The sequence below is a fragment of the Sceloporus occidentalis genome, unplaced genomic scaffold (assembly GCF_023333645.1).
Source record: "Sceloporus occidentalis isolate IW3139 unplaced genomic scaffold, rSceOcc1.0.p SCAF_2, whole genome shotgun sequence".
Taxonomy (NCBI): domain Eukaryota; kingdom Metazoa; phylum Chordata; class Lepidosauria; order Squamata; family Phrynosomatidae; genus Sceloporus; species Sceloporus occidentalis.
Window position 1 is genome coordinate 273389518 of NW_028316982.1, and position 27929 is coordinate 273417446.

The 27929-nt window shown below is 44.5% G+C and overlaps 1 protein-coding gene across 2 annotated transcripts; it reads right to left on the reverse strand.

Moving 5' to 3' along the window:
* Positions 1 to 1124: 1124 nt before the first annotated feature.
* On the reverse strand, positions 1125 to 27929 carry RRM1 (ribonucleotide reductase catalytic subunit M1). 2 transcript variants are annotated; one of them, XM_089513170.1, is made up of 19 exons: positions 27819 to 27929; positions 25496 to 25584; positions 23374 to 23551; positions 22612 to 22712; positions 18234 to 18293; positions 17171 to 17210; positions 15202 to 15364; positions 14458 to 14599; positions 14139 to 14222; positions 12662 to 12823; positions 10811 to 10890; positions 10218 to 10419; positions 9464 to 9613; positions 7305 to 7526; positions 5292 to 5368; positions 4744 to 4879; positions 4276 to 4371; positions 3900 to 4088; positions 1125 to 2201 (listed from the first exon to the last, which is right to left on the reverse strand). In XM_089513170.1, the coding sequence occupies exons 1-19, from the start codon at positions 27835 to 27837 to the stop codon at positions 2019 to 2021; spliced, it is 2373 nt and encodes a 790-aa protein (XP_089369296.1). In that variant the 5' UTR covers positions 27838 to 27929; the 3' UTR covers positions 1125 to 2018. The 2 variants fall into 2 exon arrangements, with proteins under 2 accessions (XP_089369296.1, XP_089369297.1); XM_089513171.1 differs by lacking the exon at positions 25496 to 25584 and having other exon boundaries at positions 27819 to 27892.

Genomic DNA, 27929 nt, shown 5'->3' on the forward strand with positions numbered 1-27929 from the left:
GGACTAAAATGGTGAAGGGTCTGGAAACCATGCCTTATGAGGAGAGACTTAGGGAGCTAGCTATATTTAGCCTGGAAAAGAGATAGTTAAGAGGTGATATGAGAGCCCTGTTTAAATATTTGAAAATATGCCATATTGTGGATGGACAAAGCTTGTTTTTTGCTGCTCCAGAGAATAGGACATGGAGCAATGGATGCAAGCTACAGAAAAAGAGATCCCACCTAAACATTAGGAGGAATTTCCTGAGACTAAGAGCTGTTCAACAGTGGGAGATGCTCCCTTGAACAGTGCCAGAGTCTTCTCCTCCGAAGGTTTTTAAACAGAGGCTAGATCAGTGATGGCGAACCTACGGCACGCGTGCCAGAGGTGGCACTCAGAGCCCTTTCTGTGGGCACACGTGCCGTCGCCCCAGCACAGAATTTGCCAGTTTGTTACTGGAAAGCCAGAAGAACACTGCACTTTGCAATAAATAAGTGGGTTTTGGGTTGCAATTTGGGCACTCGGCCTCTAAAAAGTTCACCATCACTGGGCTAGATGGCCATCTGTTGGGGATGCTTTGATTAGGAGTTCCTGCATGGTAGGGGTTGGACTGGATGGCCCTTGTGGTGTCTTCCAACTCTATGATTCTAAGGCAACGTAACACCAGGATCCACGTTGCATAAGATCAAAGTCTCCTCTCACCCAACATTCTGTTCAAAAGAGGCCAACCAGTTTGCCCAGTTGGAAGCCCAGCAGCAGGAGTGCAAACTGCTTCCTCCATCTCCCACTCTCCAGGCAATGGAGATACAACAAGGGCACACTATCTCCAATACTCCATCCCATTTCACCCTGTGTTTCCATTGACCAAACAACTAGCATTTCAGCTCCACTGATTCCTCAACCCTCACTGCACTGTTTTTAAGGATGGGGGTCCTTACTTAGGTTTTCTCCATCCCCCCTAAAGGATCTGCTGTACATCTGCTATCACTGGGCTCTCCCAAATAGGCACTTATCTACTGCTTGTGCATGGATGGGGCAGAACTTGGAAAGGTAACTTCTTTGGACTAAAACTCCCACAATCTATTGGCCAGAATTGCCAGTAATCAAGTGAAAATGTGTCTAGGAACTGGTTGCAAGGACTCAAGTGAACTTGCCCAGTACCTTTATTCAGTATATAGTCCAGCCACCCAAGAAGCCACTGATTTCCTGTTACGAGGGCTAGAAAATGAAGTAGAAATACATAACTGGCTTGTTTGTTCTTTGTAAAAAACAACTCATGTGGTTCTTGGAAAAACAGCAAGGAGCATGTTGTAACAGCTTTGTTGCCAAGAATAACACTGCTTAACCAAACACAGTTTGGATGCTTAATTGCAGACTGCTTACAATGTTGTGTGTGGGTTTGTTTGTTTTTTTGATTTCACAAGTGAGGATGAAACATTTCCCGTCTTATTACAACTACCCCCTGCCCTCTCCAGAGATGGATAACCCTGGTGGTTTGAAAACACAGATTGCTCAGGACCTGGAGAAGCAAATTCCAGACTCACATCAGTACACAGAGAGCTTGTTCCCTTCTGGTCTGTAGCATCCCAAGGCCTGCAGGGCTTCCCAGCCACTGACCACAGCCATACTCCTCTCCTCAAGATCAGTGAGATACCAAGAGCAGGAAGGGATGGGCCAGAGCATCTCTGGGTAAGACAAGGGAACTGGTGCAAGAGGTGATGGCCATAGGAGTCCAATTCCTTAAGCATTTAACATACATATACTCTACACACACCATGTTCATACTGAAGAATATTGTCTGTCATGGACAATGCAAGACTGAAGGGCACTTAAAGGTTCTGGCTTCAGAGACTTCTCCTTCCTTCCCCACCCACACCCCTTGACCTTTCCCAGGTACACCAGTTCTCTGCAATTCTGTGTCCTCCCCTTTTAGCAGAGAGAGGCAGCCTCCCTAGGCACCCAGGTAAACTAGACCTACCTAACCTTGCTTGGGGGAGGAGAAGGGGCATAGGGCCTTTGGCCATGGCCTGGCAACTCCTTTAAGACCCACACATGAGGCACTCGTCTCTGTTCTCCAAGGAGCACACCATGGCCGCCTTGTTCCGCTCCTTTTCTTCCTCCTCCTTGGTGTTCTTCTCCTTCAGCTTCTCTTTGTTCAGGGTGAACTGGATAGGATTCGCTGCTGGCTTTGTCCTCAGGTAGTACATGCCTGTCTTCAAACCCTGCAGGTGGCAAACACATCGTGAGCAAGAGACAGGGCTTTGCTTAAGGCTGTAGGTGAGAGCACCAGAATCAGTGGAAGCTACACTGGGACTTATTGTGAGGCACAATCTTGTGTGCAGAGAAGAAGCCACCCATGGATGAACGAAACACTCAGGGGGAGATCAGTCTTGGCCCCAAGGCCTCTCTGCTTTTAAAAGACCAAGGGCCTCCCATGGTAGGGCATTTGGGGTGGCAGATCTGCATGGAGACCAGGATAGGGGTTCTCCCTTCTGGCTTTTGGGGAAGAGGCAAGCAGGAGTAGGGGTTATATTCACTCTATCAGAAAGTTGGATATTTGCGGGGAGAGCATTGCAGATCTAGCAAGCCTTGCCTTTTAGATGGAGACCAGCCTCTGGGCTGTGACAGATCTACCTCCAATATTTCACTTATCCATGGATAGCTCTTTCTTTACTGGCAGAAAATGAAAAAAAAAAAAAAAAAAAAAAGGGAGGGGATTGTTTCTTCCATTGCCCACAGGCCAATCTACACTCTTCCTGTAGCTTCACATGCAATTACAGTGGTACCCCGGGTTACGAAATTAATTCGTTCCGCCGCCGCTTTCGTAACCCGGAAACTTTCGCTAGCCGAAAAGCCCATAGGCGCTAATAGCGAAAGCCGCGATTTCGTGCGAAATCGCGCCGAAAAGCACCAAAAATTTTCTTCGTAACCCGGAATAACCTTCGTAACCCGGAACTATTTAATTGAATGGATTTTTTTCGTAACCCGGAAATTTCGTAAGGCGGCGCATTCGTATCCCGGGGTACCACTGTACTTTGCACTTATAACAGAGGAGGAAGGAGCAAAATGGAGCCAGGCCCAAGAATGTAGAGTGTGAGTGGACAAATGAGGGTGGGGCTGTGGGAAAGGAGGAAGAGTGTGGAAATGGCAGGAGAGCAAAGGAACTGCTTCTGTGGAAAGGGGGAAAGAGGAGATACTGGCTCAAGCAGGGACATCTGTTGGGGATGCTTTGATTGTGTCTTCCTGTCTGGCAGGGGGTTGGCCTGGATGACCCTTCAGGTCTCTTCAACACTATGATTCTTAAAAGATAAGTGCTTCTTAAATGACCTGACATTGAGGTGGAGGCACTGCAATCCCCCCCCCATCAAGGACTGGTACCATATTTGTGTCCACTGTCTACAACTTTTTTTCTTTCCGGGAAATTCTCCAGGGATTGGAAGCTGATGGCTGCCACTTAGTGAAATAGACCATTCGATGGAGCTGCCTACATTAGGAAGAACTTCCAGTGGGATAAGAGCTGCTTGACAGTGGGGGGACCTTCAAAGAAAGTGAGCCAAGTCGTTTTAGGGGTATAAAGATTAGACAGCCACTTCTAAGTGGTGCTGCTGCTGTGGATTCCTGCATGGTAGGAGGTTGGACTAGACTGCCTTGGGGGCCTTCCCAGCACTAAGATTGTAACATAAAAACAAAGGCTCCCAGAATTCCCTGATAGGGACCATTTGCCCAAAGGCTGCTTGTGTCCTTCTGGAAATCCCACTCGCTCATTCCCTCACTAAAAGAGGACTTCTGGTGCAAGGAAAGACCTTATGGCTCATACAATATGAGAAAAAGTGCTGACAATGAGGTGCCACTTTGGCTAATTTTTGGACATCTAGAAGAAGTCACAGCAAGGCTGCCTCTCCCTCTGCCCTTCTGCCCACCTGCTTCCACCCGTAGAAGTGCATGCTGGTCAGCTTGCCATAATTTGGCTCAGCTATATGGATGTTCAGGGACTGGCTCTGGTCAATAAAGGCTCCTCGGTCTGCTGCCATCTTCAGGACTGTTTTCTGGGAAATCTCCCACACTGTCTTGTAGAGCTGTTTCAAGTCATCTGGAATCTCAGTAATGCCCTGGAAGACAAAAAATTATCTTACTTATTCATCTGAGCTATCTCACTTCTCTCCTAATATTACAGAACAGTTCACTGCAGGACAGGAAGAATGTTCTAAGCTTTAGCCACCAACTAAAGTGAGAAGTTTGCACTTTCTCAAGCCTTCCTTACAGGGAAAGAGCAGAAGGGCTACTTCCTTAACCTACCTGGACAGAGCCATTGCAGGCAATGATCTGGTTCTTCATCTCCTCGTTCCACAGGCCCCTTTCTGTCAGGTCTTTCAGTAAGTGGGGATTCACTATCTGCAAGAGGAACAACAGCTCAAGTCATATTCTCAGAGAACTGTTATTCTAATAAGACAAACACTGTTATTTTTCCCCCATTCTAAACTAGAAGCCTCCAGGCTGTGAATTAACTCCTCTAAATCCCCCAGTCACTGCCTGATTCCCTTTCTTCAGCAGAAATAGCACCTCAAATTTGGTACCTAATTCCCCCCTCTGGAGTTGCCTGTCATCAGGATTATGTGGTTGAAGTTTGGGAGATACCAGGAGACCCTAAATTTCACTAGGGTACTGTCCTCCCTGCCACGACAGGACTAGGGCACCAGATTCGACTTCAGTCCTTCGCTAACACAAAAACCCAACCACTCAAAGTGGATGTTGCTGTTTTGTTACCTGAAACTCTCCAGAGAGGACTCTGCGTGTGTAAATGTTGCTGGTATAGGGCTCTATGGACTCGTTGTTGCCTAAGATCTGAGCCGTGGAAGCCGTGGGCATTGGGGCAACGAGGAGACTGTTTCTAACACCATACCTGGATCACACAGAGAGCAGTTCAGATTACTTAAAACAGTCAGTATTCAGCAGCATCACTTATGAAAACTTTGAATTGACTTTGAAAATGCAGAAACAGTGAGGCTGAACCAAAGACATCAATCACAACTTTTTCCTCAGTTAATCAAGGATCCAGGCTAGAGGATACTTTGCATTTTTCAGACAACAGGTTCAAACACAGGCGTCACTAGTTAAGCAAGTCAAGAGTAGCATAGATGGGGAAGATCCATTTCGGTTTTCAAGAAAGCTACTAACTGATCCTAATCTATGCAACTATTGGAGGGGCAGGAGCCATGGTCACTTTGGCACCTAGACACTCCACTCAACCTCCTCCAAGTTGTCTTTGGGCCCAATTCTCCCTTAACCAAAAGGATTTAAGAGCTTTCACTCACTTTGCAATCTTCTCCTTTAAACCCTTCCAGTCCCAAAGGTCAGTTGGAGTCACATTCCACATGTCATACTGGAGGATCTGTAGAAGGCAAGAAAAAATGCATCTGGCCCCGGATTGGGAGAGCTTTCTGGATCCCTAGTGGAGCTTGTAATAACTTGTGGGAAAGCTTCTTATGGAGAGTGGTTATCTTTTTGCATGTTTGTTTTACTTTTGTGAGCCTATTAATGATTTTATATTGTTTTAATGTGATGATTTTAATTGTTTTAACATTTTGATTCTTATGTTTTAGGCTTTTTTTGTAAACTGCCTTGGGTCCCACTCTAGGAGAAAAGCAGCATAGAAATGGAGTAATTTTAGAATCACAGAATCATAGAGTTGGAAGAGATCCGAAGGGCCATCCAGTCCAACCCCATTCTGCCATGCAGGAACTCTCAATCAAAGCACCCCCAATAGATGGCAATCCAGCCTCTGTATAAAGACCTCCTATGATACAAGAATGTTATTTCCAATAATATGAAAACACATTGCCTGATATTAAAAATAAGCAACAGTAAGAAATGTGAGATGGGGAATGGTAAGATTTTATACGATGAGGAACAAGTATTATTAGCTATATGAACAATCTTGATCAATACAAGACACAGATATGTATAGAGGGGAACGGGGGGGGGGGGGGGGAGGCAAGACAGTATTTGTATTTGTATATTATGAATTCTGTCATGTATGTTTTTAAATGCTGAATAAAATTTCTTTTTTTTAAAAAAAGACCTTCAAAGGAGACTCCACTGCTCTCCGACGAAGGAGTGTGTTCCACTATGGAACGGCTCTTAACCTGAGGATGATCTTTCTAACATTTACCGTATATACTCGACTATCAGTCGAAAAATTTATGCCAAAAACTTGAGCCCAGAATTCTGACTCAGCTTATACAAGGGTCAATACGGTAATAGTGCTGAGAAAGTTCCGCCCAAGACACCATTCGCCTTACCTCCGCAGCTGCTGCTCAGCCAAGAAGAGTTTGTGAGTTCCTCCTTTCTCTGGGAAGAGGGAAACAGCCCCGAGTGCTTTTGCAAGGCACTCATGTGTGTGTGTTGTCTCCCTCTTTCCCAGAGACGGAAAGAGTCCCCATTTCTTTTTGCAAGTTGTGTGTGTCTCCTTTTTCTAGGGAGCAAGGAAAGTGTGTGTCCCTTTTTCCCAGAGAGGGAAAGAATCCCCATTGCTTTTTGCAAGGGGTGTGTGTGCATGTCTCCCTTTTCCTCGGGGAGCAGGAAAAGAGCCCCATTGCTCCCCTCCCTCTGGAAAAGGAGAAAGAGGGAGACACACTCTCCTTGCAAAAAGCAATCAATCAGGGTTCTTTCCCTGCTCCCTGGTAAAGAGAGGAAGGCATACATTATTATTATTATTATTATTATTATTATTATTATTATTTATTCATACACTCACACACATTCTCTCTCCTTGCAAAAAGCAATCAATCAGGGTTCTTTCCCTACTCCCTGGTAAAGAGAAAGGCATACACACATGCACATGCCTCACAAAAAGCAATTGGGGCTGTTCCCCTGCTCCCTGGGAAAGGAGGGAAAGAGCCCCGATTGCTTTTTTTACAAGAAGAGTGTGTGTGTGTGTGTGTGTATGTCTCTCTCTTTCCCAGGGAGGAGGAAAACTGCCCTGATAGTATTTTGCAAGGAGAGTATGCGTGCACAAGGGGGGCTTTGACATTTACATGCTTTGTTACATGTCCCTAAGTTGTACCCTCGACTTATCCACGGGTCATATCAAAATCCAAAATTTTGTCCCCAAAACCAGCTCTCGACTTATACATGGGGTTTTAAGGCAATACACAAGTGAGGAGGAAATTTCCACTTAAAAGTGATTTTGTTCTCATGGGGTGTTCCTCTGGGGAGTTACAAGAACTTCAGCAGTCCTTGGAATTGCAGCTTCAGATCTGTACTGAAGTCTTACAATGGCCAGTTTAGCCAAGTGACATTTCAGCAAACACAGTTTTTAAACTCACGCCTTTGCTGACTGGGGAGCCCTCGTAGGTCTCATATGGGCCATGTTCTTTGGCAAGATCACAGCTGGCATCTAGGGCACCATAGTAAATGGTCTCGAAGATCTGTTGGTTCAGCAGCTGGGCCTCTGGGCTCTCAAACGGGTACCTCATGAGGATGAATGCGTCTGCCAGACCCTGCACCCCAATGCCAATGGGTCGGTGGCGTCTGTTGGAGTACCCAGCCTTGTGAGAGAGGGAATGAAGGAAAGGAGAAACCATTAACAATCTGGGACTTGCAGTGCGGGGTTGCATCCCAAGCAACACTGTCCCAAGGAATGTCTCAGCAAAATAAACACATTACATTGCTCCTAAATTGAGACATTAAAACCTAAAAGCTGAGCTATTCTACTTTCCACAGTCCAGTAGCTGATGACTGGTTTCGGTCTGGGTTATTGAAAAACCATTATCCCCAGGATGCCTAGCTTAGGTACAGACTAAAAGACAGTTATTTCCCTATATGAGCCTGCTCATATCCTAAGATCTTTTCAGAAGGACTTTCTCTTAGTTCTATCATCCTCACAGACCCTTTTATGGTGTGTCTCCTCCTGTGCTCTTACGTTTTAAAAAAGTTTTACATCATTTTAAATCAGTGGTGTTTTAACAGGATAGCTTATTTTGTTAACCTTTTAATCATCATTATTTCAGCTGTACTTTGTTTTAATCTGTGCTATCAGCCACCCTGGGTCCCATATTGGCTAATAGCAAGATATACATAAAATAAAAGTAACTAAATTATTATTATTATTAACCTTTATTTATAAAGTGCTGTAAATAAATAGTTAAGAAGAACACATGACGTTGACAGGGTTGCCATAATCTCAGTTTATTCCAAGGGGTTAATTGCCCTTCAGAGCATCTTAAATACAGCATCCCAAAGAGAAGAGATATACAATTGGTCCACCATATCCACAGATTTTTTTCATCTACAGATTCAACTATCCACAGCTTGAAAATACTCAAAAATACATGTAATTTCCAATAAGGAACCCTTGATGTTGCTATTTAATATAAGGGGAACCATTTTACTGTCCATTGTATTTAATGGGACTTGAACATCCACAGATTTTGGTACCCACAGGGGGGTCCTGGAAACAAATTCCAGTGGATACCAAGGGTCCACTGTACCTCCAATTTCAGGTTGAGGACAGGGACCTGCAGTATGCCCCCAGACCATATTTGCATTTTATCATCACCACCAGCAGCATCATTTTGTCACAGCAGTGTTGAAGGGCCTTACGCAGCAACAAATGACATGCAAGTTCAGAGAGTATATTCTGTTCTTAATATTTGGTCCAGGGAAGCCCAAGGAGATTGTTATTGTTAACTGCCCTTGAGTTGCCCCTGACTCTTGGCAATCCTATAGATGAGACATCTCCAAGACCCCATGTCCTCCACTGCTCTGCTCAGGTCCTGCAAATCCATGCCCATGGCTTCCCTGATTGAGTCTATCCATCTGGCATGGGATCTCGCTCTCTTTCTTCTACCCGCCACCTTTCCTAGCATTAATGCCTTTTCTAGCGAGTAAGACCTTCTCATGATGTGGCCAAAGTACAACAGCCTCAATTTGATCATCTTGGCTTCTAGGGGCATTTCAAGCCTGATCTGCTCCAGAACCCAATTGCTTGTCTTCTTGACCATCATCCACAGCATTCCCAGCACTCTTCTCCAGCATCACATATCAAATGAGTTGATTTTCCTTCTATCAGCTTTCTTCACTGCCCAACTCTCACATCCGTACATGGTAATGAGGAAAATAATGGCTTGAATGATCCTCACTTTAGTGTTCAATATCTTTATACTTTAGGATCTTGTCTGGTTCTTTCATAGCTGCCCTACCCAATCATAGTTTTCTTCTAATTTCTTGAGTGCTATCAACATTCGGATATTTGAAGCGGCTAATGCGGCAAAGTCAATGTGGCTAATGATGCATAGTGAACATGCAATCACCCTCTAAACTCAGCTGGGGTCATCTGGCTTTCTGCAGCACTATCTGGAGAAGTCTTAACTTTCATGCAGGGCACCCACCTGATGATTCCCGGTAGTTCCCTTACATTTTCTTGTACATCACCTTTGGTTATGGTGCCACACAAACACATACAACCAGCATCCATCTCACCTACCTCTGGCACAGGATAATAATTGATATCAATAATCTTATTCAGGTTCCGGACAATGACTCTGGTGACCTCGGCCAGCTTCTTGAAGTCATAAGTGTGTTCTGGAGTGACATACATATTCAGGGCTACGGAGGCCAAGTTACAAACCGCAACCTGGAAAATAGAGATAAAAGCATTTAGTGGCCAAAGTGATACATGGGAGAGAGAAGAGGGCACACAACCCAGGCAACAGAAGGTGTTTCTCCACCAGCCACCCTAGAGCCTCTACTTAACAGCATCCTCCTTCTTGACACTTTTGCAAAGGAGATACTACCATTCTTCTTGGGGAGCAGCACTCCACTGATCTACTTTATTAAGAAAGGATTTCTAAATATTTAATCTACTTCCTTTAATTTAAGTTTATGCTGCATCTCCTTTTGTTTTCTACAACTTCTGTGAATTGTTGTCGCTGTTACAGGCTTTCAAGTCATTTCTGACTTAAGACAACCTTAAGACAAACCCGTCACAAGGGATTTTTGGCAACAGTTGTTCATCAGAGGGGGTTTGCGCCACCACTGCCTTCCTCTGAAACTGACAGTGTGACTTGTCTGAGCGGGGATTCTAATGCTGGTCTCCCAGTGTCCTAGTGAATAATTAATTCCAACCAATTAACAATGGGAAGAAATTAGCAGTTTCTACAGTGTGTGGCTCAAGAGAAAGCCAAGCATCCTCCCCCCATTGATCCAGACAAGCATTTGATTCCCCCCATGCAACCCACCTCATCGTTGCTTGTGTACTCCACTATTTCTGTGCACAGGTTGCTACATTTGATGGTCCCAAGGTTCTGCTGGTTGCTCTTCCTGTTGCAGGAATCCTTATAGAGCATGTAAGGAGTTCCCGTCTCTGTCTGGGACTCTATGATGGCATACCAGAGCTGCTGAGCCTTCACCACTCGGCGTACATGCCCCTGTTTCTCGTATCTGCAACACAAAAGAAGCCATACACATTACTGGCACCTTGTCTGGCATTTCTTCTCTGAGAAGAGGTGCCAGGATATCTTACTTTCCTTTGTAAACAAAGAACACAAACCATTTGAAAGTTCCAAGTGAGCAAGAGTAAAGTAAAAAGGAGTCTATGATTCTATGACAACAGATTAGTTTACAGTACAAACCCAACAAATGTAATTATTATTTCCAGAAACTCCTAAAAGCTATAGATTTTGGCAAGCTCTAATAATTTTGTTAGAGGTGCCTGAATTCCTCACTTAAGTAAAATTCTAAGAGTTGCTTGGAGACATTCTTAACAGTCTATCTATTCTGAAATTAGACAACTGATACATATTCTTCTCAAAACCCTGTCAGTTCCTCATACCTCTCATAAAGTGTCTCAAACTCCTCTCCCCAGACTTCATCTAGGCCTGGGCATTCATTTGGACACATTAGAGACCAGTCCTGTAAAAGAAGGATAGAAGATGATGATCAAGACTGATCCCCCTGAGCTGCTGTCTTCCATGGAGAGGGAAAATGTCAAATACAAACATCATTTTATACAAAAGGTCTTCTTGTCCTTCACACATTAAAAGCTGTTTTCTCTCCTCAAGCTAGAAAACACTGAACTGTGGTTTTCAGACATGGAAGGAATGAAAAATGAAGCACTAACATAATTCTGCCACTGGGCGTTCACCTAATACATGACCGACATATAACTGGACACACAAAACATGCTATCTGTTTTATCCCAACACTTCTACAGACTAGGGCAGAAATAGACACACTCCAGAGTCCTGGGAGGTCAGTCCCACTCCATTATTGGCTGCTCCTGAGGTCTGGAGGCCCACGGCACACCACTGCAACTGTCGTTTTGGGGTGATCAGAAGTGACATCACACTGCACCCTCATGCCTTCTGGGCTGTCTAGGAGTAAGGGGAATATTTTGTCCAAAGGTGAGAGGCCCACTGAAATTGCATTTCAAAGCAAAAAGTAGCTGTTTTCAGCAGTTTTTCAGCAAAAACCTACCGAGGAGACTGGGGGTCCATTCGGGCCCCAGGAGAATCACAGGAAATTAATTTGGTCCTGGATTACTTTCACAATACTTTAACCGCCATTGTTATATCATCCTGTGTAATCCTGGATCTACAGTTTTGGGAAGAGTATTTAGAATTCACAGTCAGAGGGTTCTAGCGCCTCCCCAATTTGCAAACCCCAGGATCCCATCAGATGCAGTCACAGAAGTTAAAGTGGAATTGCACTGCTGTAATTGTGGAGTTGAAATCACACAGCAACAACAACAGGGCTGTGTGAAAGTGTTCCTGAACTATAGCTTGCCTTACAAGAACACATTAATATTGGCCTGAGAACAGATGCAAGAAAGGGTTTGGTAGTTCATTTTCAAGGGCAACTGGCATTTTCTGATGGTGCAAATAAATTGGCTTAGTTTGGATCGTGATTTTGAATATAAAATTAGGTCCTTAACATTCAGGCAATCAAAAGTCACAAGATTTTTAAAGAAACATAATTGGACATAAATGTCATGGAAAAAAAGTGAAAGGTGCACCAAGCAATGCTATGAACTATGGAGTCTTGTATTATTATAAGCATACCATATCCAGCTTCAGCCTTGTACATTGCACTGGTGGCATACTATTACACACAATCACAAGAAGAATTCACTATGCAGTTTCCATTTGGAAGTCACGTTCTACAAGTAATTTGTTCAAATTGCAGATGGGAGGGGGAGTTAAGCTTCAGTAAAAGGTGGACCCAAGACCCACAGAACCTACTGAAAGAAGCTACTTGGAAAAGGGAAGGGAAAACATCTCCCCCTCAAAGTACTAATATAGCTTCCCAAATATCTAAAATCAGGGGAATTAAATTCCATTTATTTTATCAAATCATGTGCCAACATTAAGACTTGTTATTAAAAAAATTAAACACTCAACATAAAAAATACATTAACACAAAAGCACTGTTTTCTACAGCTCATAAGCTTCCAGCATGTTATAGCTTTTCTCCTTACCTAGCTCCTTTGTTAGTCTGCTAGTTTAGGACCAACACTGTTAGTCTAACAGATTGTATGAAAGTATGACAGCGACAATATCACTCACACAACATGAATGCAGTGTCATTCCTCAGATGAGATAGGCATGCCTGACTTAACACCAAGACAATGCTTTCACTCATACAAGTGCTGGCAAATGCTTGCCAGGTGAGCCAGGCTCCCTACCTGGTTGGTCTCCACCCGTTTCATGAAAAGGTCTGGTATCCAGAGAGCGTAGAAGAGGTCCCGGGCACGCTGCTCTTCCTTCCCAGTGTTTTTCTTCAGATCAAGGAACTCAAAGATATCAAAATGCCAAGGCTCCAAGTAGATGGCAAAGGCCCCAGGTCTCTGGTAGAGCAAATAATGCCAAGGTTAGAAAAGTGCCTAGAGGCAGGTGTACCTCTTTCCTACTGCCATAGAGATAAATTTAGGAGTTTCTGGAGTGCAGCAACAGTAACAGACCTTTTCTGCCCCCAAAAGCTTCCAACTACTTTCAGAAACAGTTTATGAACAGAACTGGTTAAGTTGCTTTAAAAAATCTAGTAACACATCCAAGTCCTTCCACATGTGTGCCAGTACCCTGACTCTTTAAGTTCAGCTCCTCAAAATTGTATGTACAGTGCTGTGCAAATCTACAGCACTATATAAATAAAGCATAATAATAATAATAATAATAATAATAATAATAATAATACTGCACTGTAGCATACACTGGGAGGTGTCTCAGCTTTAAATATATATATTTTGGTGTATAGTGTTTTAAAGAGCACTGGAGTTTCTGGAGGGATGCAGCCTCTTGGACATCATTTTAAACAGGAGACACAAGCAAGCATAACAGCACCTAACTGATAAGCAGCAGTGGGTTTATTTGAAAGGAGAGGTTCACAAAGAGTAGGTCATTCTAGGGATTTTTCTTATAGATGGAACTTGCCGATCAAGAGCCAACTCCTTTCAGTCAAAAATTCCAGCTTGAACTAAAAACAGCTTCATAAAAACCCAAAGTGCTGAGCAAGTCTCATGTCTCACAGAAGACTGAAAGGTGACATGACTGCACTTTTAAATACCACAAGGGCTGCCACAGAGAGGAAGGGGGCAAGCCTGTTTTCTGCTGCCCCAGAGGGGAGGACCAGGTCTAATGGTTCTTAAATTACAGAAGGGTAGATTTCAACTAAACCTTTGAAGGAATTTCTTGACAGTCAGAGCAATAGGACAATGGAACCAACTGCCTAGAGGTGGTGGAGTCCCCTTCTGCAGGCATCATCAAAAAGAGGCTGGACAGCTGCCTGCTGGACATGCTGTAGTTGGAGATCCTCAACTAAGGGGGGGATTGGACTCAATAGTCCAAGAGGCCCCCACCAACTCTATGGTTCTAGGATTCTACGATCCCATGTTTTCAGAAATACAGATACAACCTCTGCAACATTACAGTGCTCAGTTGTGAGTCTAAGATGCTCAAATGCAATAAAAGGGCCTTTCCTTTGAACACACTGATATGTACACATCAGACAGTCTGATGTGTTAAAGAGGTATAAACATGGCCACCAATGAGCACAAACATTAAACACTGTTTCGGAAGAACAACAGGCAGGGGGAACCCAGTACTGGAAGCATCCCTGAATTCTACACCCCAAGATCCACATAGTTCTGGGAGAAGCAAACGTACCTTGTTACCACCTTGGTCCACATAGCGAGCTGTATTGTTGTACACTCTCAGCATTGGCACCAGCCCATTAGAGTTCCCATTTGTCTGAGGAATGAAAAATTGAGATTTGCATAACTGACTGGTAACACTGACTCATAGATCCTTCCTATTTCTCTTACAATTCAACTCTACACGTAAAATCCTGCCTTCTTTTACAAAAAAGAAATAGACTTATTTTAAGTACAATACACTTATAAAAGCACAGCCACTAAATGCTTAGAAAAGCAGTCAATTTGCAGGAAACATGAACATAGCTGGTATGCTTAAATAGTAAACTCACCCCTGCAATGTAGCTTCCGGTGGCTCGAATGCAGCTCACCGCAACCCCAATTCCACCAGCAGACTTAGAGATGAGCGCACAGTGCTTCAGTGTGTCATAGATCCCTTCAATGCTGTCATCCTTCATGCACAGCAAAAAACAGCTGAACAGAAAGAAATGGAAGATACATGATGCGACAGACTACACGCATGCTATGAGCAAACAATATTTGCAAAGATTTCTTAACAAGACCACTGTATGTCCAGCACTGTATTTCACTTGATAGTTCAACAGGCAATATTACTGTTCTCATTAAAAGTACATCTTTATATAATATTTCTTTATTCCTTATACATACAGAGCACACAAAGAGACAGGACTGGGCAACTTGTGGTCCAACTGTATCTGGAAAGCCACAGGTTGCCCTATCACTCTGTAATAAATACAGTAACAAATTTTAATTCAAGTCCCCTGGCCCCACTAGCTGTTAGCATTAGCCGTGAAAGAGAACGTCACTCACTGCTGGCAAACACATGGCCTTACATGTTTGAGGGGAATGTGGCCTGGACCACACACACACACACACACACACACACACACACACACACACAAACTTTTGCCACAAAAAGCACAGGTCAGTGCAATGCAAGGCAAGCATGAAGCAGTTTCCAACATCACAGTCTGCTGAAACTATTTTATTTCAGCAAAGTGACCATGAAATGCTGCCTCTATCAGTGACTGGTGAGTCACCAAGCCTGCCATTACCTGGAGAGCTGGGGACGGTTGGTACCAGCATTGAAGAGGGTAGGAGATGCATGGGTGAACCACTTCTCAGAGAGGAGGTTGTAGGTTTCAATTGCAGCATCGATGTCGTTCTTGTGGATTCCCACCGACACCCTCATCAGCATGTGCTGGGGGCGCTCCGCCACTAGACACCAGAAACAAGAGAAAGAGTCACAACTTGCAAAGGCACACTGGCTACCAATTACTTTTAGGATTCGGTACCTCTTAAGATTTAAAGTTCACACAGTCCAGCTCCACCTTATCTATCAGTCCTTATTTCATCTCACCATCCTCTTTGAGACCCAGCCAAGGGTTTCTTCCTCCTTGGCTCGGCTTTATCCTTTTTCACTTCCTTCACCATACTCCTGGACCTGCTTCCCTGAACATCTGCAGACTATCTCTTCTCTTGCTAGTTTTAAATCTGAATTAAAGACTTTCTTGTTCCCTAAAGCATTTGGAACTGTATTTTAATATTGTTTTATAATTTTATATTTGATTATATGTATTAGTTATTTTTACAGTTTGTATTTTAACTGCATAACTTGCTTAATTTTGTATAGTTTATGGCAGGTCATATGCTGTTTTGATGATGCAAATTTATGGCACTATATAAATAAACAGGAAGAAGAAGGAGGAGGAGGAGGAGGAGGAGGAGGAGGAGGAGGAGGAGGCAGCATAAACCAGAAGAAATGTCTTCCACTATGACAACTGGACCAGGCATGGATTTTTCAGACCAAAGAGAGCAACTTTCACTAAATCCTTTGGTATATGAATTATGAAGTGTAAGGGACCAACTTTTGTTGGTGTTGTTATGTGGCTTCAAGTCATTTCCATCTCAAGGTGAGCCTATCATGGCTGTTTCTGAAGCTAAGTGTGTGCGACTCATCCAAGGTCACCCAGTGGGTTTCCACGGCTGAGTAGGGAACAGAACCCTGACCTCCAGAGTCATAGTCCAGGGGTAGGCAACCTGCGGCCCGCGGGCCGGATGCGGCCCGGCAAGGCCTTGGGACCGCCCCCCGCCCGGTCCTGCCGTCGATTGCCGCCAGAGCCTTTGGCCTCTTGTGTGAGGGCGTGGGGCCTTTGGCCTATCAGGAGGAGGCGGGCAAGGGGGGGGCAAGTGGCAGGCAAGGGGGGCAAGCGGCGGGCAAGGGGGGCAATTGTCTATAGAAGCCTCCGAAATATGCATTTATATTAACATTTTTTTTAAAAAATCAGCAATTTTTTTGCGTGTCCTCCATCTTAAAAAAGTGTCCTCCATTTGAAAATTTTGTCCTACATTTGTCCCGGTTTATTTATGTAATTATTTTTTTTTAATTATTTAATTTTTTTTTTTTTTGGCTTCGGCCCCCCAGTTGTCTGAGGGACAGCAACCCGGCCCCCGGCTCAAAAAGGTTGCCTACCCCTGTCATAGTCCAATGCTCAAGCCATTACATCATGTTGTCTCTCTGCAGCAACAAAAAAAGTTCCAGTTCTCATCAGCCACCACCAAAAAAATAAAAATCTAAAAACCCTTGAAATCCTTCAGTAAAGGCACAATTTTGCACTATCAGGCAACTAAAGAGTTGCTCTGTGAGTTACAACAGATTGCTGTCTATTTCTCCAGTTGCTACGTGAGATTACTACACAAAGGGCATCCATCAGGCTGCCCATGTCTAATGAAGAAGATGTTCAGGGCTAATAAGAAGCCATGTGTCCTATGTCACATACAGCCACCTTTCCCTCCCACCCCATGCGCCACCAGGCTGAATCCTCCTAAAACAGCCTCTGACTATGCTGAGCCATTACAGCACGAAAAGACCTCATGAGACCCCATTTTATGAAAAGGAATAATTTTATCTTTTCAAAACATGTCTGAAAAAGTGTTTGCCGACAGCTTCAAGAAAAAGCTATCAAAATGAGAAGTTACATACATGTGCAAATAGAACTAATAAAATGCTTAAATAATACGTACCTTTAGAATTGATTTTGAGAAGATATGAGCGTTCAAGCGTCTTAAAGAGAGGAGAAATAAAAATCAGCTAACCATTCTACGCACACTAAAATGATGAAGAAGTAAAAAATCTAAGACCCCAATTCAAACATTTTTTCCTGCCACAACCTCCTTTACACACTTGAAAATCTCTTGGGACAAATCAAGCCATGTTTCCAGTGCTACTGAAGTTCCTCAGAAGTTTAACAATAAGCTGCTCAGTGAGGTGGTTCATTCTGGCAGACTAATTTCCCAAGGAACATCTGCAAATGACTAGTTCTAGGGCAGGGATGGGCAACTTGTGGCCCTTAGCCAAATTTTAAGGACCACAGAGAAGCGAGCTGATCACATCTCTTGGAAAAGTTAGCTGTCCTCATTGTTGGGCATGGAAAAATGGAGGAGAAAGGAAAGCTGGGCAGAGGGAGAGATACTGAGATTTTGCATGAGTATGAGAAGGGGTGGCCTTAGTAGATTATCAAGAGAATGTAGCCCTCTATTCATGTGAAATGACAGGGAGGTCCCAAAAGACATGCTGTACAAACTAAGCATGCACCCTAAAGCCGATTCCTCTACTGTGCGACTGTGCAAAAATGTTGGCCTGCAAACCAATGGCAGTCCACAAGACATTAGCTGCCACTCCACTGCAAGTTTCCAGGAATGAGTCATAGCCAATGGCAAATATATGGCACTGGTCCTTGGCACAATGGAAAAATAACTGCTGGTGTGCTAGACCAGACAGTTTGACAAACACTGCTTTATCATATGACAAACACTGCTTTATCATACATAAGGGTAACAGCATGAGAAATGTGTAAAACATCTGAATTCTGCCACTTTAAGGGATGAATGCCAAATTTCCCTTAGAGGGAGTTATTGGTAATATGGCTGCAACAGCATGGTGGAACTCAACAGCAGTCTCATGTCTCAACTTGCCTTTCCTAGATCAATCATGAACATTTATTCACTATCTAGGGTGCCTACAAAAGGGGAGGACTTCCCATTCAAAGCCTCATCAGTGACAGTCACTCTTACATCAGTTCTTTACCTTAAAGCCAAAGTAGTTATAAGAGAAATCTCGGTCATAAATTATAGCAGAGTTCAGTCGCTGGGGAAAGAAACACCAAGTTAGATTAAAGATTGAATCTGATACAACATACCTCAAAAAATACACCAACCAGTTCATGGATACCATTACAAACATGGGCCTATCCCAATTGGTCAACGGGCCTACACATTGTGCGGGTCATACACTCGATGCGGTGTTCTGTACCGAACAGGCATATCCGTGGGCGGAGGTGGTAAGCACCTCCGCACTGTCATGGACGGATCATTTCCTGGTCAAGACAGAACTCAGAGCCAATTTCTGCTCCTCCGGGGGTGGTGGACACATTCGAATGGTCCGCCCTCGAAGGCTGATGGAGCCAATTGGATTCCAGAAAGCCTTAGAGGGTTTAATGGTTGGGAATGCCAGGGATCCTGTCGATGCTCTGGTCAATACCTGGAACACCGATCTTATCAGGGCTACCGACACGATCGCTCCCAAGCGCCCTTGCCATCCCGGTTCAAATCGGAGGCCTTGGTATACACCAGAGCTGAGGAGGATGAAGCGGTTTGGACAACGGCTAGAGCGCAGGTGGCGGAAGACTCGCCTCTTATCTGACAGAACTCGCCATAGGAACTTCCTTTGTTCCTATCGGGAGGCAATACGTGCAGCGAAGAGAGCTTTCTCCTCTGCACGTATTGCGTCTGCAGAGTCTCGTCCAGCAGAGCTGTTTAAGGTGGTGAGGGAGATGACGCAGGTGTCCCCTGCACCAAATCCCTTACTTAACCCGACGACGGCCTGCTGTGACGCATTTAACAACTTCTTTGCAGACAAAATCTCTCAGATAAGAGCCGTCTTAAATGCCACCATTAAAACAGAGTCGATAGGCGAGGCGTCCAGTGACTCTGCCGATGTAGTTATACTGGATCAGTGGCAATCTGTGAGTACCGAGGACGTGGACAAGCTGCTTGGTAAGGTGAGGAAGACGACCTGCCCTCTAGACCCTTGCCCATCATGGCTGGCCGTTCAGGGGGGGATGCATTGAGGACATGTTCCATCTTGTCTAAAGGAAGCGGCTGTTAGGCCGCTTCTGAAAAAACCTTCCCTGGACCCCCTGGATATGAGAAATTATAGGCCTGTGTCACTGCTGCCATTTTTGAGCAAGGTGGTTGAGAGGGCGGTTGCTCTCCAGCTCCAAGCTGTCTTGGATGAAGCCGATTATCTAGACCCATTTCAAACCGGCTTTAGGACAGGCTTTGGGGTTGAGACTGCCATGGTTGCCTTGACCGACGATCTGCGTCTGAGCATCGACAGGGGTGGTGTGACCCTGTTGGTGCTCCTAGACCTCTCAGCGGCTTTCGATACTATAGATCACGGCATCCTCTTGGATCGCCTGAGGGGGTTAGGTATCGGGGGCACTGCTTTGCAGTGGTTCCGGTCCTTCCTCTCGGGTCGGTCCCAGAGGGTGCTGCTCGGGGACTGTAGCTCCAATAAGAGGAACCTCATTTGTGGGGTTCCTCAGGGGGCTATTCTGTCCCCGATGTTATTCAACATCTATATGAAGCCGCTGGGTGAGATAATACGGAGTTATGGTGCTGGGTGTTATCAGTACGCTGATGACACCCAAATCTATTTCTCCATGTCTCGTTCGTCGGCCTCAAATTCTAATGGCATCTCTTCTCTCAATGAATGTCTTCAAGCGGTAATGGGCTGGATGAGGAAAAACAGATTGAAAACTGAATCCAGATAAGATGGAGGTGCTCACGGTAGCGGCCCCGAAACCAAGAATTGGGTTGCAACCTCCAGTCCTGGATGGGGTCACACTCTCCTCCAGTGACTGTGTTCGCAGTCTGGGGGTGCTCCTTGACTCGTCGCTCCTGATGACAAATCAGGTAAATGCGACGGTCAGGAGCGCCTGCTATCAGCTTTGGTTGATACGCCAGCTGCGCCCTTTTCTGGAAGTAAGGGATCTCGAAACTGTTGTGCACACACTGGTAACCTCACGCCTGGACTTCTGTAATGCACTCTACTTGGGGCTACACTTGTGCTTGGTTCGGAAGCTTCAGCTGGTACAAAATATGGCAGCCAGGCTTGTTTCTGGTACATCTAGGAGGGACCACATTACTCCGGTTCTGAGGTCCCTCCACTGGCTGCCTATTAGCTTCCGGGCCCGGTACAAGGTGTTGGTTATTACCTTTAAAGCCCTAAATGGCTTGGGTCCAAGCTATCTCAGGGACCGCCTCCTCCCGTATAATCCTCCCCGCGCTCTCCGGTCCTCTGGGAAGAACTTACTGCAGCCTCTAAAATCTAGGCTTGTGGCGACCTCCCAGAGGGCGTTCTCTGCTGTCGCCCCCAAACTCTGGAACGACCTGCCGGATGAGATCCGTCAGTTGACATCATTAGACAGCTTTAAAAAAGCTGTCAAGACGGATCTCTTCTGGCAGGCCTTTCCAGATTAACCATCCTGGCCCGGGCTACCTGATCCCCTCTTTCCTCTCGTGGCCCCATCTTTAGTGATGGTTGAGGATCTCCAGAGGGACACCAGGGTTTTTAGTTTGTTTTAATTATGTTTTATGCTTTGATATTGTGTTTTTAATCTGTCATATTTTTTAATACTTTCTTAAGGAGGGGAGGGATTATAATGTTTTTAATTTTATATCTTACTCTTGTTATATTTACTGTTTGTCAACCGCCCGGATTGGTTCGCCACAGGGCGGTATACAAATAATAATAATAATAATAATAATAATAATAATAATAATAATAATTATTATTATTATTATTATTGCCTCTAGAAAACAACATCCCTGGTGGCTTTGCTGATCCATTTAAGTCCTGTCTGCACTGGTGTGGGGCAGCCTAGAGTATCCTGGCCCTCCCCTTTGGTTCAACCCCAGGCGGCTGATCACACACTTGTCCCACTGAGCTGCCTAGTGCGTCCACACCACAGGGCGCTTGCTCTGAGGTCAGAACAAGGTACCTAGTCTCCATCAGACGGCAGGGCACCTTATTCTGACCCCATAGCAAAGAGACCCATGGCAGATTGTGCCAGGCAGCTTAGCAGGACATGTTTTAAACAGCTATCCATCATCAGAACTGAGGGCTCCTAATCTTCCTGCAAGATTTGGAGCAACTGTTGAGTTATTTTAATTCATTTTATAGGTGTTATACCCTGGTTCTGGTGCTGAGTGGGCTGGCTGTCATCTGGTCTGTTTGCACCAGAACTTGGGTTTGGGCTATACACCATCTGGTCTCCCCACCAAAAGGACAGGGGACGGACACTTTATTTGGCCCATGCAGACAGGGTCTTAGTTTTACTTACTGTATATACTCATGTATAAGTCTAGAAATGTAGGTTTAAAAATTTAGGTTAAAAAATTGAGTCAACTTATCCACAGGTACTTTAACTCGTGTGTGTGTGTGCGCACGCACACACACACACACACACACGCATATATAACTATCCCCTGGTGAATGAAAAAAGTTTAATCTGCCCTGGAAGCACTGGCCTCCTTCTACACTCTCATCTATCCAGCCTGTAGTATGAGTACAGATATTTCTGCCTGTACATTTTTGGTATTGTTTTCCTTTGCTTTGCCCTTTACATCCTTCATTACACGCCCCTAAGTTTTACCCTCAACTTATCCACGGGTCACATCAAAATCCATAATTCTGGCCCTAAAATCTGCCCCCAACCTATACATTAGGTCAACTTATAGTCGAGTATATACGGTAACATATTTTTGGCTCTACGCATAATATTTTACATATATTACAGAAGAGCAACACCATCATATTGAGAAACTGAAAATATGGCATTTCTCTTTCTACACACACTGTCCAAAGACCTGTGTTCAGAATGTTAGGATAGTAACATCTATCCTATGTGTACCATGTAGTCTTCATGCATTCACAAGGCAGAATCACGAGGTTAATGAGGTCAACCATTATTAAGTAACAGAAATTCTGGAACTATATAACTTTTATTACAAGCATTTTATGTGCATTCATGATGGCTGTGCTCAAACTTGGTTGATCTTGTGCTTGCTACCTGTCCGCATCTCTGAAAACGTTATGTGAACACCATCCCATTTCTATTATAGCATAGTGCCTCCAGAACACCAGGTGAATACTTAACTTTATCTTCACAGATTTGTATTCACAGACATAGCAGTGTTAGTCTGGAAAATCAGTATGCAAAGGGATCTTGCAGCACCTTTGAGACTAACTGAGCAGGAGCTTTCGTAGATTTTAGTCTACTTCCTAAGATGCATGCTGCAAGATCCCTTTGCATTCTAAGATGTGCGTTTTCCAAACTCCAGAACAGCTGGCTCCACTTTTTCTCAACACATTTAAAAACATATTTGAAAGCACTACTCACATCTTTATTGGCCAATACGATGTCCAGCGTTTCCTTAGCAATCATTGGAGAATGTTTGCCATTGTGAGGGTTCACATAGTTGTACAGATCTTCCATCACATCTTTAAAAAACAAAAGGAGGAGAAATGAATAATCGACAGGGTTTCCAAATGGTTATTGGTTTTACAACTGTATATTTCATGACATATTATTTGTATGAATTTACACTTTCATAATATTGTTTTAATTTTGTTACAATAATATTTTATTAATTTTATAATCTTGTTTGTGGTTTTAGATTGTGCGCCGTAGACAGGCGGTTGTTTCTATTTTGGATTGCTGTTCTCTCTCCTTTGTAAAGCGCTTTGTAATGCCTATGGCGCTATAGAAATAAATGTCATAATCATCATTATCATTATCATCATCATCTAAGCAGCAGCAACAAATATGCCCCTAGTAATGTCCTCCAAACACGGAAGTTCAGTCTTTGCAACAGACCCTGTAAGACAGGAGAGGTGAAGAACAAAAGGACCAAAGGAACAACTTGCCTACAACCAGCTGATGAGCCACTGGAAAACTCTTGAACTTAGCTATGCATTATCAAGTCAAATGATGTCACCTCCTCAATTGTCCAATTCATTACTATTCTACATCTCTCTGATGTAGATTAACATTATCTGTTCTGCCTGAAAATATTTGCCAGCAACACATCTTCAACATGCTGCCAAGTTAATGTTGTAGCACAAATAGTTATCCTGTGATATGGCCAACACCTCAACTCACCACTGAATACTTTTTTGGTTTCCTTGTGCAGGTTGGAGACAGCAATCCTTGCCGCCAGGATAGCATAGTCGGGGTACTTGGTCGTCAGTGTCGCTGCTGTCTCAGCAGCCAAAGTGTCCAGTTCTACAGTAGTGACCCCACTGTAAAGGCCCTGAATCACTTTCATGGTGATCTGAGCCTGGACAGGACAAAACAAAACATCACCAGATCAGCCATCCTGATTTATGTGGAAAAACTCTCCCTGTCACATCCTTTCCCTCACATACAGAGTGCCTTAACATCCTTCTCCCATAACAGCACCACAGGAGTCCAGAATGAATGATATTTTACAGAGCTTTGAAATAGATTAAAAAGCAGGTCATTCATAGCTGTTCATCAGCTTCATGGCTGATCCAAGCTCTGAATCCAAGTCTTGCAGATGGAAACCCAAAGCTAACCCAGAGCAGAAAAAGCAATCTGATTCCATGATTTTGCTTTTTTCAAAGAGCTGTATAATGTTTTCTCTTGCAAAGCTGCCTACTTGGATCCTCTCCTCCTCTCTGTCTCTGAAGAAGCATAAGAGTAATATGGTAGTATTGACAAGTAATATGGCTGTTTTAACAAGAGGAAACAGACGAGGCTTAAAACATGAAACAGGTTGGCAATCTGGGGGATGAAATACGGCCTAGTAGGCGGGGAAGCAAAATGGTATAATGAATTAGTCGTGTCTTTCTGACAGAATACAGAAGATTTCAAACCTGCATAATACAGCCCATAGGTATAAAAATGCTGAATGGAAAACTTCAGAAATAATAATAATAATAAAATTACTTTTATTTGTACTCTGCTTTTTGTAATAAAACAATCAAAGCGGCTATCATAGTTAAAGCATCCTACATCCTGGCCATCGGTTGGGGATGCTTTGACTGAGATTTCCTGCATGGCAGAATGGGGTTGGACTGGAGGGCCCTTGGGGTCTCTTCCAACTCTACCATTCTATGATTCTATACATGCAATGTTTAATATAATATTACAATATCCCCCCCAAAAGGAATTAAATGCATTACAATTAAAATTAATTTAAAACAAGCTATTAATAACACCATAAACAATATTCAGATTGTTCAGAATGTTGACACAACTAAACAAGTTTATTCTGAATAAAGAAACTTATGTTAACCACACTGAGACCCCATATTGAGAAAGGCAGAATATAAATAAATTAACAACAACAACAACAACAACAACAACAATAATATGTTCAGGATGACCACCCTTAGTAGCCATTTTGCCTTGAAAGGCAACAAACACATTTTCAGCATAAACACACAGAAATAATAAAATGATCTAAGCATGTAATAGAAGCACATTAGTTTCCAAATCAAATTAAGAAATAACCCAAGGCTTCTCTGCCTGAACTGGAGCTTCGGTCGTTGCTTTTTAAAATCTCACACAGGAGCACAATGCTACCTGGCTTGTATGATTAACCCGACTTTGTCCCACAGACTCACGGGTTTTGGTTTATTTAGAGCAGTGATTCCCAAAGTGGGTAGTATGCCCCCTGAGGGGCAGTGTAAAGATCCAGGGGGGCACTGAGGGGAAATGGGGAGCCTTTAGAAAGACCAGGGTAGCAGCCACCTTTAATACGGTGATAGGGATGAGGAGTTAGAGCACTAGAGAGAAGCAGTGGCAGAAAGAAACCTCCACATTTGAGACCCTGCTTAAGCTCTGTGGGCTTTGCCAGGGTTTGGCTGACAGGATGGAGATGGGTTGATGTTCCTGCTTTGTTTCTTAGGACAGGCCAAGAGAAGAGGTAGCAGAAGAACCAAAGGACTAGGCTGGGCCACCGTTGCTGCTGTATCCAGACATGAGAGGAAGAAGAGTTGGTGAGCTTTGTGTAGCTGAGGCAGATGCTAGCCAGCTGCTGCACAAACAAGAGGTCTAATATCAAGAAACTGTTGCCCAGAAGGAATGGGGGCAGCAGCCCAAAAATGTTTGGGGACCACTGTTTTAGGGGATTCATATCCTGCCACTCTCCTGTGCAAAATGCTCAAGACCATCAACCATTCTGATTTTACTTTGTTTTATTTCATGACAGGCCCACAACAGGAGCTCTACAAGGAGAAGCCCAGAAGGAACTTACAGGATCAACAAAATCCAAATTGAGACCATAGCACAGCTTCTGGATCCGGGAGGTGATCTTGTCGAACATGACGCGCTCGTGGCGGCCATCTGTCAAAAAGAGAGGAAGCAATATCTGTTATCACTACCTAAGGCAAGATTTGTGGGCAAGAACCCACCCAGCTGGGCCTCACAGCCACAAGGTCTCCTGTCATACTGCAGAAAGCATGCGCATGCCCTCCACTGTGGATCCCATTTGGCAGTTCAGCCTCTATGGCCCACTTTTGGCATAAGCAAGCAATCTGGTTGTGCCCAGAGGTACAAGACAGCTTCAAGGAAAAACCACCTTTCCAGCCGAGGTGAGGAAGTCCATCCAGTTGTTGTTGTTGTTGTTGTTAACTGTCCTGACTCATGGCAACCCTGTGGATGAGACCTCTCCAAGACCACTCTGCTCAGGCCCTTGCAAATTCATACCTGCCACCTCCCTAACTGAGTCCAGCCATTTGGCGTGCAGACTTCCTCTCTCCTCTCCACCTTTCCTAGCATTATTGTCCTTTCCAATGAGTCCTGCCTTCTCATGATGTGACCAAAGTACGACAGCCTCAGTTTCACCATCGTGGCTTCCAGGGATATGTCTGGTTTGATCTGCTCCAGGGCCCATCTGTTTGTCTTTTTGGCCATCCACAATAGCCTCAGCCCTCTTCTCCAGCACCACAACTCAATTGAATTGATATTCTTTCCATCTGCTTTTGTTGCGGTCCAGCTCTTGCATTACCATAGATCAGAGGTCCCTCTTTAAGGGATTTGGGACTTCAGCTCCCAGTATCCCAGGCTACTGGTCAACATGGCTGAGGCTTTGGGGAGCTGAACCCAAAATCTCATAAAGGGCACAGTTTGGGGACCACTGGTGTGGATGGTAATGGGAAAGAGGGAATACAATGGCTTGGACTATTCTACCTTCAGTGTTCACTTGTATGTCTTCACAATTTAGCATCTCTTCTAGTCCTTTCATAGCCGTCCTGCCATTGTTAAGACGACTGAAGAAGCCTATTGGTCCAAAACACACTGCAGAAATAATCCAGCTTGAGACCGCTTTCACTGCTCTGTCTCAATGCTAAGGAATTCCTGGAACTGTAGTTTTGTGAGACATTTAGTCTTCTCTCTCAGAGATCTCTGGTGCCATAATAAACTACAATTCCCAGGATTCCCTCGCACTGAGCCAGGGCTGTTAAAACAGTCTCAAACTGGGTTACTTCTGCAGTGCGTTGTGGGCCTATGAGAGTTTTCCTTTGTGAAGGAGGCAAGGGCTTCCATGGCCGGCATCCATGGCCGCGTTCTGGAAGCGTTTGGCAGCAGCTGCCTCTTTGGCATCTTCAGAGAATCCTGGCAGGGAAGAGAGCGGGGAATGCCTCCTGTGGGTTGGGAGGAAGGGGCCACCATCTTAATCCGCCTGTTGCTCTGTTGTTCTGGGAATGCTGGGAGCTGTAGTCCATTGGCAATTTGAAAGAAGACAGACTGAGGGAGGATTCTGGGGGATGCAGCCCAAAACTGTAACATCCCTCCCACCTCTTAATAATACACATAGGAAGACACCGGTGGGGGATGCTGGGAGCTGTAGTCCATGTGCACAAACTACACAGACTGAGGAGGGGATTCTGGGCCATGCAGTCCGACACTGTTAGACTGGATGTATATGAAGTCTATAGACTAAAGCAGTAGTCTATGGTTTTTAAGAGTGATTCGGAGGACAAGGTGCTTGTTTGGTCATTGCTGCTGCTTTCTGATTCTGGCTTCGATTGTTACGAAAAGCAATGCTTACAGCTCTATATCAGCAAACCTTAATCATAACAACAAGAAGAAGAATTCACCCCGCCTCTGAATAAGAGGCACCGTCGCTGGGGGATGCTGGGATCTGTAGTCCACACAAACTGAACGCCTGAGGAGGGGATTCTGGGCACTGCAGTCCAGTCTTCCTTCATGGGGGATACTAGGAGTTGTAGTCTATGTGCACCTTTACACAAACTGGATGCCTAAAAAGCGGATTATGGGTGATGCGGTCCGTTCTTACTTCTAAATAAGGCATTCTTTCAGTGGGGGATGCTGGGAGCTGTAGTCCTTTTGCATTTCTACACAAACTGAACGCCTGAGGAGGGGATTCTGGGCGATGCAGTCCAGCACTTTAACTTCTAAATAAGGCACTTCCTCGCTGGGGGATGCTGGGGGATGTAGTCCATGGCAGAAACAGGTCAATTCTACGCAAAAAACCCCTAAATTCCTGCGAAAAGAGGGGGGCTTGGGTTGCTTTGAGGAAGGGGCTTCTCTGCCTCAACACTCCCCGCATTTACCTCGCTTGATAACGTGCATGGCGATGGCAATGGCGGCAGCCCCCTCCTCAATACGAGTTTCTGGTCCTTCTTTCTTCCCTCCTTCCTTCCTTCCTTCCCTCCTTTCTTCCT